General features: G+C 44.8%; 2 protein-coding genes across 31 annotated transcripts in view; one reads left to right on the forward strand and one right to left on the reverse strand.

Annotated features, from left to right (window-relative positions):
• Positions 1–6,379, forward strand: part of LOC110529179 (MAP/microtubule affinity-regulating kinase 3) — a 110,758-nt gene extending 104,379 nt beyond the window's left edge. For 18 of the 30 annotated variants that reach the window (XM_090242522.1, XM_090242521.1, XM_090242531.1 and 15 more), the window contains 2 exons: positions 3,429–3,473; positions 4,585–6,379. In XM_090242522.1, coding sequence (XP_090098648.1) covers positions 3,429–3,473; positions 4,585–4,975 — 436 coding nt within the window. In that variant the 3' untranslated portion in view covers positions 4,976–6,379. The remainder of the gene's footprint in view (positions 1–3,428; positions 3,474–4,584) is intronic. The other 12 variants (XM_090242537.1, XM_090242538.1, XM_090242532.1 and 9 more) reach the window with 2 other exon arrangements.
• Positions 6,380–9,140: 2,761 nt separating this feature from the next.
• On the reverse strand, positions 9,141–15,880 carry LOC100301659 (brain creatine kinase b). Its single transcript, NM_001160490.1, is given in 8 exon segments — positions 9,141–9,564; positions 9,860–10,049; positions 10,306–10,429; positions 10,888–11,059; positions 11,389–11,521; positions 12,309–12,463; positions 14,030–14,234; positions 15,812–15,880. Coding segments are annotated over 7 exon segments (1,146 nt in total). The 5' UTR covers positions 14,223–14,234; positions 15,812–15,880; the 3' UTR covers positions 9,141–9,385.
• Positions 15,881–17,547: the final 1,667 nt, after the last annotated feature.

A 17,547-nucleotide genomic window follows, 5' to 3' on the forward strand; every position in this document is an offset into this window, starting at 1 on the left:
CTCTTCAGGGGGACTCCACCAGGTCTAGTGTCCTGCCTCTCTTCAGGAGGACTCCACCAGGTCTAGTGTCCTGCCTCTTCAGGGGGACTCCACCAGGTCTAGTGTCCTGCCTCTCTTCAGGAGGACTCCACCAGGTCTAGTGTCCTGCCTCTCTTCAGGAGGACTCCACCAGGTCTAGTGTCCTGCCTCTTCAGGGGGACTCCACCAGGTCTAGTGTCCTGCCTCTCTTCAGGAGGACTCCACCAGGTCTAGTGTCCTGCCTCTTCAGGAGGACTCCACCAGGTCTAGTGTCCTGCCTCTCTTCAGGGGGACTCCACCTTGTCTAGTGTCCTGCCTCTCTTCAGGGGGACTCCACCAGGTCTAGTGTCCTGCCTCTCTTCAGGAGGACTCCACCAGGTCTAGTATCCTGCCTCTCTTCAGGGGGACTCCACCAGGTCTAGTGTCCTGCCTCTCTTCAGGAGGACTCCACCAGGTCTAGTGTCCTGCCTCTCTTCAGGGGGACTCCACCAGGTCTAGTGTCCTGCCTCTTCAGGAGGACTCCACCTTGTCTAGTGTCCTGCCTCTCTTCAGGGGGACTCCACCAGGTCTAGTGTCCTGCCTCTTCAGGAGGACTCCACCTTGTCTAGTGTCCTGCCTCTCTTCAGGGGGACTCCACCAGGTCTAGTGTCCTGCCTCTCTTCAGGGGGACTCCACCAGGTCTAGTGTCCTGCCTCTCTTCAGGGGGACTCCACCAGGTCTAGTGTCCTGCCTCTCTTCAGGGGGACTCCACCAGGTCTAGTGTCCTGCCTCTCTTCAGGGGGACTCCAGTCCATCCAGCCCATATGGAGCACATGTGGGATGTGTGAAATGTACTCTTCAGCCTGAAATGTCCCTACTTACCTGAGCAAATAGCTAGCTTTTCACATGGCGCCGACTGTTAAGACTCTCCAGGAGAGTGGTCACGTGTGCTAGCAAGGCAGAGGTCACGAGTTCGCGCTGTTGGGCCAAATCGTGAGGAAGTGGTACTCACTAAGCAAGCAGCGTGACATCATCTTTACACAGAGATAGGGCTCCTTCTGTTTAAGCATCAAACAAACCCTCCTCTCTCTCTCTCTTTCTCCTTGTCTTTTCTCACACAGCCAACTAGGCCCAGCACTCCCATCTGCATGACTCCAACTGAATCTTCTTAGATGTGTTTGTTTCTTCTGTGTACGAGAGTGTGTGTGTGTGTCTGTCTGTGTGAGAGGGTTTGGTGTGTGTGTGTGGGTCTACGTCGATCTGCACTTGATTGTGTGAATATTCCTTAAAGTCATATCTATGTATCTTTAATGTGTCTTGCATCTTTTCATCTGAATACACACATTGCTGCCTGCACGCCTCGACCAAAATTCTCTATAAATGGACCGAGAATGTACATGGTAATAGAGCTGAATGCCAACAGGAAGTTCAACACTGACCCACAGCATCTGACGGGGTGCTTTCGTTTCATTACACCTTACAGAACTTCTCTGCTGTTAATCTTATAGTTCTACTGGTGGTGTGACATGTCCAGCTACCAGACCTGCCATTAGAAATGGTCCTGGTGTAGATAGAGGTTAACACAGCCTTCCTGTCAATAGAAATGGTCCTGGTGTAGATAGAGGTTAACACTGCCAATACAGAATATTTTCCGGTCTGTTTTCATCTCTCTCGCTCTCCTTTCTTAATATCTCAAATTAAAAAGCTTTTTTTCCCCACCTGCTGTATCAGTACTTTGGATACGCTCCCTTTTTTCCCCACCTGCTATATCAGTACTTTTGATACGCTCCCTTTTTTCCCCAGCTGCTATATCAGTACTTTGGATACGCTCCCTTTTTTCCCCACCTGCTGTATCAGTACTTTGGATACGCTCCCTTTTTTCCCCACCTGCTGTATCAGTACTTTTGATACGCTACCTTTTTTCCCCACCTGCTATATCAGTACCTTTGATACGCTCCCTTTTTTCCCCACCTGCTATATCAGTACTTTTGATACGCTCCCTTTTTTCCCCACCTGCTATATCAGTACTTTTGATCCGCTCCCTTTTTTCCCCGCCTGCTATATCAGCACTTTTGACACGCTCCCTTTTTCCCCACCTGCTGTATCAGCACTTTTGATACGCTCCCTTTTTCCCCCACCTGCTATATCAGCACTTTTGATACGCTTCCTTTTTCCCCCACCTGCTATATCAGTACTTTTGAGCCGCTCCCTTTTTTCCCCACCTGCTGTATCAGTACTTTTGATCCGCTCCCTTTTTTCCCCACCTGCTATATCAGCACTTTTGATCCGCTCCCTTTTTCCCCCACCTGCTGTATCAGTACTTTTGATACGCTCCCTTTTCCCCCCACCTGCTATATCAGTACTTTTGATCCGCTCCCTTTTTCCCCCACCTGCTGTATCAGTACTTTTGATCCGCTCCCTTTTTTCCCCACCTGCTATATCAGTACTTTTGATACGCTCCCTTTTTTCCCCACCTGCTATATCAGTACTTTTGATACGCTCCCTTTTTTCCCCACCTGCTATATCAGTACTTTTGATACGCTCCCTTTTTTCCCCACCTGCTATATCAGCACTTTTGATACGCTCCCTTTTTTCCCCACCTGCTATATCAGTACTTTTGATCCGCTCCCTTTTTTCCCCACCTGCTGTATCAGTACTTTTGATCCGCTCCCTTTTTTCCCCACCTGCTATATCAGTACTTTTGATACGCTCCCTTTTTCCCCCACCTGCTATATCAGTACTTTTGACACGCTACCTTTTTTCCCCACCTGCTATATCAGCACTTTTGATCCGCTCCCTTTTTCCCCCACCTGCTGTATCAGTACTTTTGATACGCTCCCTTTTTCCCCCACCTGCTATATCAGTACTTTTGATCCGCTCCCTTTTTTCCCCACCTGCTGTATCAGTACTTTTGATCCGCTCCCTTTTTTCCCCACCTGCTATATCAGTACTTTTGATACGCTCCCTTTTTTCCCCACCTGCTATATCAGTACTTTTGATACGCTCCCTTTTTTCCCCACCTGCTATATCAGTACTTTTGATACGCTCCCTTTTTTCCCCACCTGCTATATCAGCACTTTTGATACGCTCCCTTTTTTCCCCACCTGCTATATCAGTACTTTTGATCCGCTCCCTTTTTTCCCCACCTGCTGTATCAGTACTTTTGATCCGCTCCCTTTTTTCCAAACCTGCTATATCAGTACTTTTGATACGCTCCCTTTTTCCCCCACCTGCTATATCAGTACTTTTGATACGCTACCTTTTTTCCCCAGCTGCTATATCAGCACTTTTGACACGCTCCCTTTTTCCCCCACCTGCTATATCAGTACTTTTGATACGCTCCCTTTTTAACTGGATTGTAAGATCTGATTTCCTTTCCCTTCTCTCTTTCTATCTGTTCTATCATGCCCCCCCCCCCCCCCATATCCAAGAGGCCCGGCAGAGTTTGAGAGAAACGGGAGGTTGGAGAGCTCAAGGTGAGATGAGATGCCTAACATCCTCTGTGTTTACTTCCATCTCACCCACAACCCCATGTATTTTTTTTATTAAATATTTTTATTTAGCTGTACAGTCAACCCAGCCCTCTGCTTAGACACGCTGGGTCTCCACTCCAGGCGAGCCTAGGGATTTGGGGCCTATCTGGATCAGATAGATTACTCTTATCTCTTCAGCTACACACGGTGCTGAAGGTGTACACTGTTATCTGTGTAGACATACTGTCATACAGGCTTCCATAGGACCTTTATTTCTCAAAGTAGACTTTCTCACCTGCAGTGTGGATAGGAGTCCAGCAGAGGACAACTCTGACTCTCCCTACATTTTTCACTCCTTTTTTTCTCGCTGACATCTTGTGATGAAACTCGCGGTAATGGCAACAGATTAGAATTTTAGTCCATGGCATTACCTTGTCCATTTAGAACTGTTCTGGTTGAAGATAATGCTCTTTCCCATGTGTTGTAATTGTTTTGAGTAGTTGAGAATGTAAATATCGTCTGCCTTGCCTGCATGCAGAACTGAAGTCTGCATTGTTTTGTGCCTGTCGCTAGATGTAATGTGAAATTGCTTTGTTTTGTGTGTTTGCTGCATGACTGCCTGTTGAAAGAACACAAGAGCGCCCCCTGCATGGTGGTGGGGTGTAAATGCATGAATTATGTTAAAATGACTTGAGAATCTGTCAGCACTGACTCCTTGTGTTGTGACTCTGATGTTGTACCATGTAAGATCTTCACAGGTAGACATGTCTGAACAGGGTGACCCAGTACGCACATTCAATCTTGTTACATATTCAGTCACACTGATGCATTCATGTAAAACTCACTTCTGCCGAGACACACTCCTCTAACTACACATACCCACACTCACCCTCAATCCCCCACCCACACTCACCCTCAATCCCCCACCCACACTCACCCTCCATCCCCTACCCACACTCACCCTCCATCCCCTACCCACACTCACCCTCCATCCCCCACTCACCCTCCATCTCCCATTACCACATCTCTAACTAACTCTCCTCTTTCCCCTGTCCTCTGTGCTCACCTCCTCTCTATCCCCTCCTCTCCCCTTCTCTCCTCTTGCCCCTGGCAGTCGCAACATGTCAGGTGATCAGAAGGAGGACCAGCAGCAGCTCCAGCAGCATCCTCAGCCCCCTCACGGCCAACACCCCAAGGACACCAAGCCGCGCTCCCTCCGCTTCACCTGGAGCATGAAGACTACATCGTCCATGGAGCCTCACGACATGATGCGCGAGATCCGCAAGGTGCTGGACGCCAACAACTGCGACTACGAGCAGCGCGAGCGTTTCCTGCTGCTGTGCGTGCACGGAGACGGCCACGCTGAGAGCCTGGTCCAGTGGGAGATGGAGGTGTGCAAGCTACCGCGCCTCTCACTCAACGGTGTGCGCTTCAAGCGGATCTCGGGCACGTCCATCGCCTTCAAGAACATAGCGTCCAAAATTGCCAACGAACTCAAATTGTAGGTCCTCCTAGGGATATGAGGGGGGGGGGGAGTGTTTACCACGCAGGTAAAATATTGCGGTTCAAAACTGACTAAAGCAACGTAACGTGGGGAAAGAAAGCATTTTGAAATGGACTTGAGTCAAGTCGAATCTGAACGAGCTGTACAGTCGTTATAAAAAATTAAAAAACATAAGTAGCAGATCTACGGATTTCCTCCGAGACACTTACAAAGTATGTATTGAAAACGATGTATAGCTTTAGGCAATAATTTCCTGTGTCTTTGGAGCATTATCCTTATTATTATTATTATTATTATTATTATTATTGATGATGTAACAGGTGGTCTTGAGCTGTCGCGAACGTTGGTCTGAAATTGACATGTTCTTTGGGTCTTGTTTTATTGATGAATGCACTATTGCATTGTCTCCTTTGTGGCTCTGGAAAATACCTCTCAAATGGGAGTTTAAACTCATACAAGGGAGGGAGAGAAGTGGAGGAGGAACACAAAAACTGACCCCCTCCCGCTGTTACAAGTACCCAGAATTCCTCTTGCAAGGAGAATATGGCTGCCAGATATGACTGGTTGGAATAGTTAGGCTTGCTAATAGGGCTGCCAGATATGACTGGTTGGATAGCCTAGCTAATTGCACAACAAGTGACTGTATTATTGTTAGCACTGTCAAACTGATTTTGACAGTCAATTGCGCTCTCTCCCATTTACTTAACCAACCTCTACACATACACACAGACTTTCATTCTATGATTTGAAGCCGTTGATCATCAGTGTTCATCTGTGTGGTTACAGTATAAATGCAATGTATGGACTCAGCTGGTCAAGCCCCTGCTGTATGGGGTCACCCACCACAGAGAGCAGGGGCTGGAGGAGGCCGGCGCCGCGACAACGCACTTTGGCAGACCCCTGCTTCAAAACAGGGGAATGTTGCCAAGCATCATGGGACTTTGATTCATTTGCTACAAAAAAAAAGTATTCACAGAAATAGGGAAGATTTTCCTTCCTGGCGTATATGAATATTTAGTGGTTTTTCCTTTGATGTTGTTCCATTTTATTTTATTTTTTTACGGTTATCTTCTCAGATGTTACTGAAATGCCCCCCGCTATCTGGTCCCGCCCACCCGGGCCCACGGGCTGAGTCAGATGCGGTCGGCCATTCCTGGGACACAAAAGTTCAAAGTTCAACCATGGCTGTTTTCAGGCCTCCAGTATTCACTCCCATCCTCATATAAACATTGGCACTATTTGAAATTTTTTCTGGAATGTAAATAATGTACCTCAGTTTGGCAACAGCTGTATAATGATATACTTCCCCTTTTCTGTAATGAGACGGGAGCTGCGGAATTAACGTTAACTCATTCGTCCCTGGGTAAGGTTAACCAGTGTCTCCATTAAAACACCTTAAAAATGACCAGCCTCTGTCTGCCTGAGTTTATTTTCAACTGTTGTGGATTCTATTCCCGCGTGGGAAACCTAACGTGAATGCATGTTGACTCTAGTCACTTTCTAAATATAACCGTCTGAAGTATTCTCTCTTGCAAAATAGATGTTATGACAATAAAACAAACCTTTTTATATATACAGTATATCCATATTTGTCTATTGCAGAAAGTACCTTCGTTGTTACATTACTGACACGGAAAAGGCATTAAAGCTACATGGGGCTCGAAATAGAATGCCTACTGCTCTCAGCGATCTGGATAATCATGTCTCAAATCTACTGTACTGTAGCTCTATACTGCACAAAAATATATAAATGCAATATCTTAACGATTTTACTGAGTTACAGTTCAAATAAGGAAATCAGTCAATTGAAATACATTCCACATGACTGGGCAGGTGCACAGCCCTGGGTGGTCCTGGGAGGGCATAGGCCCAGCCAATCAGAATTAGTTTTTTTATTACAGACAGAAATACTCCTCAGTTGTCCGGGTGGCTGGTCTCAGATGATCTCGCAGGTGAAGAAGCCAGATGTGGAGGTCCTGGGCTGGAGTGGTTTGTGGTTGTGAGGCCGGTTAGACATAAACGACGTTGGAGGCGGCTTATGGTAGAGAAATTAACATTGAATTATCTGGCAACAGCTCTGGTGGACATTCCTGCAGTCAGCATGCCAATTACACACTTCCTCAAAACTTGAGACATCTGTGGCATTGTGTTGTGTGACAACTGCACATTTTAATGTGACATTTTTGTCCTCAGCACAAGGTGCACCTGTGTAATGATCACGCAGTTAAATTGGCTTCTTGATATGCCACATCTGTCAGATAGATGGAGTATCTTGGCCAAGGGGAAATGCTCACTAACTGGGATGTAAACAAACTTGTTCACAACATTTGATTGAAATGAGCTTTTTTGTGCGTATGGAACATTTCGGGCATCTGTTATTTCATCTCATGAAACACGGGACCATATTTTTTTGTTCAGTATGTGTCACATTTATTTAGATCAGTATTCAAGGGCATAACTCTGTATGGTAGGTCTGACTATTTACACAGGAAGCCTAATTCTGATATTTTTCCCAATTTAGTGGGAAAAAAAGTTGTGTTCTAGCATGGCTCTAGTGGAGTGTGTCCATATCCCCTTTTATAGTTCAATACTTTTTTCTGTGGCGGCAGGTAGCCGAGTGGTTAGTGTAGCCGAAAGGTTGCTGGATCGAATCCCCGAGCTGACAAGGTAAAAATCTGTCGTTCTGCCCCTGAACAAGGCAAGTTAACCCACTGTTCCCCGGTAGGCCGTCATTGTAATAAGAATTTGTTCTTAACTGAGTTGCCTAGTTAAAGGTAAAAAAATAAGGGTTCCTTCTATCGTTGAGTGAAATGTGCTCACACTACCACGCCTACCTGTTATGTTAATGAACCGGTGTCTTAATACTTTGGCTACAGCTAGCGGTCTGAGTGGGAAGGTAGTGTTAGGATCCTCGGGGATTCGATCCAGTAACCTTTCGGTTACACTAACCACTCGGCTACCTGCCGCCACAGAAAAAAAGTATTGAACTATAAAAAGGGGACTAGAACTGTTTTTTTCCCACTAATTGGGCAAAATATCAGAATGGGACCACTAGATGTCACTGTATGACAGGGGTCTCCAACTGGGCCTGAAGAGCTGGCGCTCTATTCAATCACATCCGCAAAGCTGAGCTGTCAAATCCACAAGTGGCTCCTGGCATTATACCTGAAGTGGACATTGGCTGCACTAAGAGAAATCCCATGCAGCCTTGTTTACAAGTTTGAGTAGCCTAATCTGCTCCTCATAAGTGACAGGTCTTCCTGATGAGCAAGCGCAGCTGCGCATCAATTTGACAGCAACAAGGTTATACCTTCGACACTGCCAAAACAGCTATCCTCCATCACTGATTCAATCTAGGCCAAACGTTCCTTTTTTCCCCCTAAAACTACACAGCTGAGTAGTTCTAGGGCAAAAACCAAATGTGCACCCCTTGGGATCCTGATCTAGGCTTAGTGGTCCAGACTGTGCAAAGGCAATTAGTTGGTGTGAAACAATAGGCTATAAAAGCCAAGTAAAGATGAAGCCAAGATCTTTGAACTCGTCCGAGGACAAATTTGATGAAATTACACTGGCATTGTACAGACCATGAGGTTCATATACATCTAATCTCAATGGATACCAGCGAAATCTTGAGCACAAGAGTGCTGGCGTCTGGGATTAATAACGAGCCTTAAGGAACAATCGTCAGTTCAAACAAAGCAGTGACCCTACCGCTCTTTGAAAAGCTGACGGATGGGGCTGAAGAGAACCATTCATGATATCAAAATTATATTTAACTGTTGAGGCTAGACAGTTTTATATTTGGGGTTCTGACAGTTGAACTACACTCATGAGGCATTAGTACATGCTTGTCAAGAATCAATTGGTATATTCAAATTTAGAAATCATTGCCCTGTTTAGGAATGAGAAAAGGAATACTGTAAGAATCATACCATTGTGCTCTACTGCATAAGTCTATTGAATCAAGACCTGGGTTAAAGCGTTTGCGAGAGCCTGCCTGCAGTGCCACCTGGGTAGGATTTACAGTTTGACTATTCTATTGGTCAATTGAGACAGGCAAGCTCAATCAAGCTGAGAGCGCATTTGAAAATATTTTGTGACGCGAGCCGCCAAACAAGTCTCTTGCTCAAAAAAGCATAATGACAAATACGCAACAAGCACATTCTATGGGGCAAAGAGACTTTTATTTCAAGTTAAGATCCATCCAATATTTTGCAACAAGACAGCATTTGAGATACAAAATCCTTCATCACACAGATGGAAGACTTGTCTAACTTTAGTGCCACTAAACGCATTGGGCGGAGTGTATTTCCTTGATGTAGTTAAGATTATTGTTTTTTGAGACAAGGGGGAGATACTGGTGAGAGGGAGAGATGAGAGAAGAGGTCATAAGGTTCTAGAGTGAACACGTTCACTTCTGGTCGGGCATCAGGTCGTCGAAGGACTGGCCGCCCTCTAGACGCTTCTCCATCTCGACGAGGGTCTTGACGCCGTCGACAACCATCTGCACCAGCTCCACCTCAGAGAAGCCCAGACGATCGGCGTTGGAGATGTCGAAGACGCCGCCTACTGCTGCAGTGTCCACGCCGCCTGAGGAGGAAGAACCGAAATGTACACGTTCAGTACCAAAGACAATGATGGCGGTGGAGAAGACGAGAAGTGCCAGGCCAAACTTGCTCCTGGAGAACCACTGGGCATGCAGGTTTTAGGGCATGAGGAGCAGCTACTTAGCCAAAACACAACTAGGGCTGGAACGTAGCTCCCCAGGAGCGTAGCGAGACTAGACAATACTCTGGGATGCGCTGGACGCTCGCTTTAAGCCAATTCCCCCCCCCACCCCCCTCCAGTCCCTAAACGAGTTGAGGGGGGTGTTATATGTACGTACCTGTGCCACGCTTCTGCAGCCTCAACCTCTTGAGGATCTCACCAAACTTCTCGTGCTTGCTGACGTTGGGCAGCTTGACGTGCACACCGGCGCGCAGCCCTGTGCCCAGGTTGGAGGGACAGGTGAGCACGTAACCCAGGTGCTCGTTCCACATGAACTCATGACCCTTGTCCTTGAACAGGCTCTCGATCTGTAGGGGTCAGGGCGAAGACTGACTTATGTGGCACCATTGTGTTGAGAAAGCAACTGCAGTGTAGGGGACTTTCTAGTTTGAACTTTTTGGGACAGTTTTAAATTTGGCACTACATTTTAAGTAGACTCCTAAATGGAATGAACCCCAAAGCGGTGGTGTGCTATAAACATTTCTTTGGATGTTAGTTGTCGTTCAATGCTTATTAATTGTGTGCCTTTGACTGGATTTTGAAATCTTTGAGTCGCACACACACCTTTGTGAGGCCTGTGCAGAAACGGTGGAACACCTCCTTCATGTTGCCGCCCTTCTGCATAGAGATGACCCGTAGATGGTCTTCCTCGTTCACCCACACCAGGAAGGTCTTGCCATCGTTGTGCCTGTCAACAAAAAAAAAAAAAAATGGTTCACCGTCAGTTGGAAGGAGACACTGTTAACCATTACGATCAGGTTAATTCTCACTGAAGGCACCCTCCAGTTGGTACACTGGTGTAGGGTGAAGTTGTTCATATATTTTTTCCCCACTAATGGTTAAGGAGGAGTGGAGCTGATCACAGATCTGTACCTAGGGGAAACTTTACACCAGAGCTTCCTTTAATTCACAACAGAGAACAAACTGAGGAATTTTCCCAAATGGTGATACAGTCTTTTTCAAGTATGGAATGTGGATTGAAATGTTCCAAAATGGGGCCTACTGTGACAACACCATTGAAGCAGTCAGCTAACTACCCTCCATTTTATCTACCACCATGAGAGAAAGGAAGCCATTTTGGACAGGGGGAAAACTACATGGAGAAAACTCTAGGGCTGGAGCAGGGGGGGGGGGACGACGACATACCAGATGCCCCTGCCATCGGGCCAGTCTCGGCCCATCCCGGACGCCAGCAGCAGGGGGGAAACAGGTTTGTCGAACAGGAAGTGGTCATCGATCAGCTGTTGCTGCTCGTCGTCTGTCATGTTCTTCAGGGCGTAATACTGGCCATTGAGGTCCCCATCCAATGATGCTAGACCTGAAAAAAACATGCTAATATCAGTAAAACTACTTTGCCTGCATGAAGTAGTCATCCTTGTCACCAACTGAAGCAAACTGCATATTTGTAAGAATTAGACAAATCAAGCGGTCATTTGTGCACATTTGTCAATGATTCCACGATATAAAACATACAGAATAAGTAAGTCTCAACCGATGCCAGTCAGCAGCAAGCCAGTTAAAGGGGTATAATTTCAATAGGACGATTAAACTGGAGTTCCACTTGGTGCTGCCAGGGGGCAGCTGTGTCACACAAACAAGGTCCTGCAGCGTGACTCAAGGAATTGGAGGAGGGGCTCGGTTACGTACTTTCGATGGCCATGTTCTCAATGGCGCGGCGCTCCCCACGACTGCAGTGTGGGGGGAGGCAGAAGCCGCGGACGCTCCTACCAGTTCTCACTCTAGAGCTCAGGACGTAGTTGGGGTCCAGGTCATCCCCACCCTAACAAAACAATGGCAAGAGCCGCATTAGCATGAAAGCTAACAGGTATACATTTGATATTGACTGTATAAACCAGGATTGGGGTACAGGGTGTTTTGAAAATAAATGGGTCATGTGGCCAGTTTGACCAATATGGATTTCGTATACCATTTCATATTGGTTTCCTGAATAGTGCTGACTACAGTCTATGACATGGACACATTGAGGCCTTCCCTTGGAGTTCGTAGGGGCCTATGTGGTGAGTCAAGGTGTGCAAGTGTGGAGACTGAGGCGAAGGTTGAATCCAAACTCACCCCCTTCCCCTCAGCTCTCCAGTTGCACATTCACATGTGCCTCTGCCAAAAGCTGAGAGAGGGAAAATGATCAATGGTGTAGGGGCTAATTAGACCGTCAGATAACCACCGACTGAGCCAGCAAGGCTGCAGAGCGAAGTGCTACCCCGACACAGTTGCAATATGTTTGGAGTTTGTAACAGATGAAAGACCTGCCAAATTAAATATTTAACTGTTCCTGAGGTTTGTTTATATATTGTCAAAATGACAGGAGGGATTTGTACATTTGAATTTCAGGCACGTTTACTATTGAAGCGTGGAACATGAATTGCATCATTCAAGTCACGTGTCCAAGTTAATGGGTTTATTGATCCCCTCGCCACTCTGGAAGTCACCCTCTGAGTTTAGTCAGCAACACATGACAGAGGGCCCTCCGAGCAAGTTGGTAGGGGATGTTTTGGGATTCATCGTGAGCGTGTGTGATGACTCAGCGTGGTGTGTATGTGTGTTCTTACCACAAGGTTGTCTGGGTTCAGGTCGGTCTTGTGTTTATCTGAGGGCTTGTATCCACCATGGCGATCTTCGATGACGGGGTCCAGCAGCTCCTTGAACACCTCGTACGTCTCCTCGTCTCCGGCCACACAGCCCACTGTCATGATGAAGGGGTGGCCTGAAATAGAATGGGGGGAAAAGGGTGAAACTGGGCCTTTGGACACAAAATGACGATGCAAACAGTCGCATCAACCCCAAGTGACGATTTCACTGACAAAAATGCAGTTGCATTGGTTTTGACAGTGTTTATATAAAATGGTCAGTTGTGCTTGCAGTCACATTGTTCTTAGTTCCAAAAATAACTTTAGCCACCCTCCTGTTAGAATAGCAATCTACAGTGAAGCCATTGGGCATTACTACACAGTGGTGATATTCATAATGTTGTACATGTCTAGGGTTATGAAGACCAATAAGGTTGCATAACGGTACTCATCTTCAGCTGTTTAATGCTTAGTTACGCTTTTATCCCCTAGTACAGCATCCAGTGTATCAAATATAAGGCCTACGTCAGGGTTCTTGGCCCACCAAGTCGTCAATAAGCAATTTATAAAAACACTATTTTAATTAACTGCCTTTTTCGTCAGCATGCTAGTCTAGCTAATGCTAAACTTCCGGCAGCAACTCCACACTAGGCGTCTCATTTTCATGGAATTCAATGGGCCGCTTTAGCATCAGCTAGCTTAGCATGCTGACAAAAAAGGCAGTTTAATTAAAATAGTTTATAAGATGCAGAAACCTTACTGTAAATGGCTTTAGGGAACTTAATATAAATAGTTACCAGGAAAACTGTTGAAGTTATCCCACTATAATCAAGGTCTGAAATTATGTTTGTCTAAATACTATCCATTTAGGCTTCTTGCAGTTAATTGGCAGTGTACTAATTAATTATTTTCAAGCCCCCCCCCCCCGTCCAGTCGCAAAAAATATGATCAGCCTGCGGCTGAATGTAATTGGTCCCTGGACTACATGATAATTCAGGGTTTAAAGAGACATGACTCTACAACCTTGGAATCGAGGGGAATAAAATACAAGGGCTCAACCTTGTCTGTTAGGTCACTTGCTCAGCAATGGTTTGATGTAGACAACTAATGGCTTTGACCTTGCTCAGCGAAGGTTGTTGGTGAAGCGGCTGTAATAATTGTTAAAATAAAGTAGGCCTAATGCAGGTATACTTCCATTAGGAAATTAAGGCAATCTGCAGTGGTATATCCACTTTCTGTAACTCTTTCATTATTGAATATAACTTAATGCTTCATGAGCTTAGTTCAACCGACGTACCCAATCAGAAACCAAAATATAAGCTTGTTTTATGTAAACACATACTGTAAAGCGCCAAGATGTTTAAAACAAAAAATATATATATATTTTTTTAAGTTTCCCAAAACAGGGACAGGAAAAACGCTTTATTGTTTCAACTGCTACTACTAGACAGGGCAAAAATAATTACGCTTTCCTTTTACAGAACATTGCATTAGTGGCCACAGAACATGCCTTTGGCAACAAGATCACCTTTTCAACAGCAGAGGTTTTTCATAAGGTAAATGATTGACATTGCAGCATCCAAGCCCCGGATGAGTGGGTGGACTATAAATACAGCCCTCCCATTTTCTACTGCACTTCACATCGAAACTGCACGACAGACATCTTGAGACAAAAGTCGATAAAAAAAAAAACTGCTATTTACCTGGGTTATCAACCCCAGTTTGAATGACATCATCCACTGTAAATCCACTTGGAGTTTCCTTGTCCCGCAAGTTGGAGTACATCTCTGGAGTGAGCACCTTGGCCATGTGGTTGTTATGCTGGCTCAGGTCGGGGTACTCTTGCTCCGCGGAGTAGTTCATCTTCAGCTTGTTGTGGGTGTTACCGAAAGGCATGATTTCTTTGACCTGTGAGCAAGAATGAACAATGTAATGTTAGTGGCCAAAATAGCCTACCCGGAAAATTAAATCGCTTAGTTCAACGCTGCAATAGAGAACTTTTTGGGCGACCCGAGTTAGACTTGCTTTTCTCGTTGAAAGCTAGTCTAAACCGTAGCTCTGACCTACGTGCGCTATTTATAGGCTTCCCGTTCTTAGTAAAATATGCAAAAATGAAACCTTTGTACACCCGCTTCAAAAAGGTTTAATGAAAATATATTTCACAGCGGTTGATAGGTGCAATGATGACTTGTTTTGTCAAACTGAAATTAGGTGGACTGAGTTTTAGCAACCAGGTAATTGCAGCGCGATTTCTGCATAGTGTACCTTTAATAGTAAAAACGTTGAAGACTTTATACTGCATGAATTTTAGTTCAGCTAGTAATTTGACATTTTGCAGTAGCTTGGTGGTAGTTGAGCTAAATTAAAATCTTGGTAGTGTTTTCAGTAGTTCTCTTTTTTTGACATGTACTGGTTTCGTTAACTACTGGAACTACACTCTTCCTGGGAAATTAAATGGGTGAAGCAAGCAAGTATTTCCTTTTTCGGCATCACACCTGCTTAATTATCATTTGTTTAATAGGCTAAAATGCAACATTCTATTAACAGAATGTGAACTATTCTTGCAAATTGTAGTCCGACACTTCAGATTTAAATAATGCATTACTTTAAAAAAAAGTAACTTTAGTTAAACTTTTTTTATTACGGGTAGCTTTCCACTGTTTGAATAGACGTCCCACTTAATTTCAATTAAATTGGGTTGAACTAATGTGGAAGAGATGTCCAGTGGGTTTAGTGTCGCGTAACTTCTTCCAGTGTGACGTAATTGGTCGTTTGGTAAACTACATTTTCAAAGTAGCTTCCTCAACACTGACGGATTGATGCTCTCGTAAAACACTCGGTGCAAAGAGGTAACAAAAAGCCAACCATTTGCATCCCCTTTCCTCATCATCCGAGATGGTATCCACGCAAACTACCCTCCGTGCCCAGATCTAGCAACTGTTCATTTCCCTAGAATGTCAAATCTACAAATATAATGGATGGATTAAAATGCATGCAGTCAACCATGTTTTAATCCAAATATGTAGACTACAGTGGACCTCGGATGGAAGCCCTCGACCGAATGCGTAATGCGCAGCACCAGATAATAAGACCTTGCAGATAGAAGATGCTGCAAGGTCGTTCGATGTCGACGTAAACTGCTACCGCTAACGGAAAATACAACCCTTGTATACAAGACTGAGGCAATTTTATCCAGGATATCATTTTACAGTTCGATATAAAGATCTTTACTTTTTTTTATAATTCATGTGAAACCAAATCACTGACGTCTCCAAATGTCAAGGGTGAACGCGCTTTACGGATATGTTGTCTACAATACCCAAGTCTTTGTTCAAACAAAATTATTTTCTTTTTTTACCTTTGTCATCATATTTAAATACATGTATTAAACACAAAGCACATTCGACGCACTATAACAACGGCACACATATGACATTCTTATACATAGCTGTATTTCTACACATCAACAAAAATATCTATCCTACCTTAGGACGTTTTTCTTTGGGAAAGACACAAAATCCCTTTCGACAAGGAACGATCACACCAACGCTTATACTGGTGTCCAGAACTAAGCCGCTTTGCTAGGTTTTATATGCCACAGAGCTCTCTTCTGATTGGTTACTATTTAGAGTCCCATTCATTCTATTGGAGAAGGAATAACGCAATTGCATATAGCGACAGTGCTGCAATTTAACATCCGAAGACCTCTCAGGTCACGTGGTGCTTTCCTTGACAGCTCTCTTGATTGACAGCAGTTGGAGAGACTTGTATGGTAGCAGTGTCTACATAAAACATATCCGCACTGGAAAGGATATTGATATGCTCCTAGTAAGCCTGAATGTCTCCACACACAGAACAACAAGCACTGCCTTTCTCATGTAGCAATGCCATAAACACTACATGACCAAAAGTATGTGGACACCTGCTTGTCGAACATCTCATTCCAAAATCATGGGCATTAATATGGAGTTGGTCCCCCCTTTGCTGCTATTAACAGTCTCCACTCTTCTGGGAAGGCTTTCCACTAGATGTTGAAACATTGCTGCAGGGACTTGCTTCCATTCAGCCACAAGAGCATTAGTGAGGTCGGGCACTGATGTTGGGCGATTAGGCCTGGCTCGCAGTTGGCATTCCAATTCATCACAAAGGTGTTAGATGGGGTTGAGGACAGGACTCTGTGCAGGCCAATCAAGTTCTTCTACACCGATCTCAAACAATTTCTGTATGGACCTTTGTGCACGGGGCATTGTCATGCTGAAACAAACTGACTTGTTGGAAAGGTGACATCCTATGACAGTGCCACATTGATAGTCACTGAGCTCTTTAGTAAGGCGATTCTATTTCCAATGTTTGTCTATGGAGATTGCACGGCTGTGTGCTTGATTTTATACACCTGTCAGCAATGGGTGTGGCTGTAATAGCAGAATCCACTAATTTGAAGGTGTGTCCACTCACTTGTGTAGTGTTAGGGCAAAAAACAAAACGTGCACCCAGGGCGGGCCCCAGGACACAGTTTGGGAGACCCTGGCCTATAGATACCTAGGAAAAAATGTCAGGCTATTTCAGGGGGGGTGGGGGGGTATTGTTGTTCTTGATGATGATTATGATGATATTTAGTAGGTTATTGATAGATATTAATTATTTTATATTTTCATATTCCAGTTTGTGCTTTTGTGTGGCTCGTTTGAGATTACATTTTTAGCATGCTAGCAAATACCCATAGACTTCCAGTCATTGCGCGAATGCAAGTTAGCAATTGCTCTAGAGCTTGTTAGCAACTTCCTTCAAACTACACGCAGAGACATAAAAATGGTATCCCCAATTTCATCTGACTCTGGGGAAGTAGACATAGGGCCTCATTGCCAAAATCCCAAAGTCTCCCTCGAACAACGTGTGTGGGTAGGCCTATGATAAAAATGCTCAACTGAGGTAACACATTAGAGTTGATGCTGCACAGTTGCCTTCCCCTGAAGGGAGCATTTCTATGAGGCCTAAATATAACATCGTGTTGATGTCTACGTGGAGATTGTCATTAAGATGAGTCTCTGAAGTTCTAGCCTACTGGTGTATTGTGCTCTCCATTTATCTGAGACAGCAACAATCCAGAAAGACTCAGCATCACTGAAGTAATTCAACAAGAATCCATAGAGCCCTCTTTATATTCATTATCCTGTTCAATTGTGGTTTTTGTTGTTGTCGTCGTGTTTGAATCTCCCAAATG

The sequence above is a fragment of the Oncorhynchus mykiss genome, chromosome 8, assembly GCF_057628025.1.
Source record: "Oncorhynchus mykiss isolate SJ-2025 chromosome 8, ASM5762802v1, whole genome shotgun sequence".
In the NCBI taxonomy this organism is placed as follows: domain Eukaryota; kingdom Metazoa; phylum Chordata; class Actinopteri; order Salmoniformes; family Salmonidae; genus Oncorhynchus; species Oncorhynchus mykiss.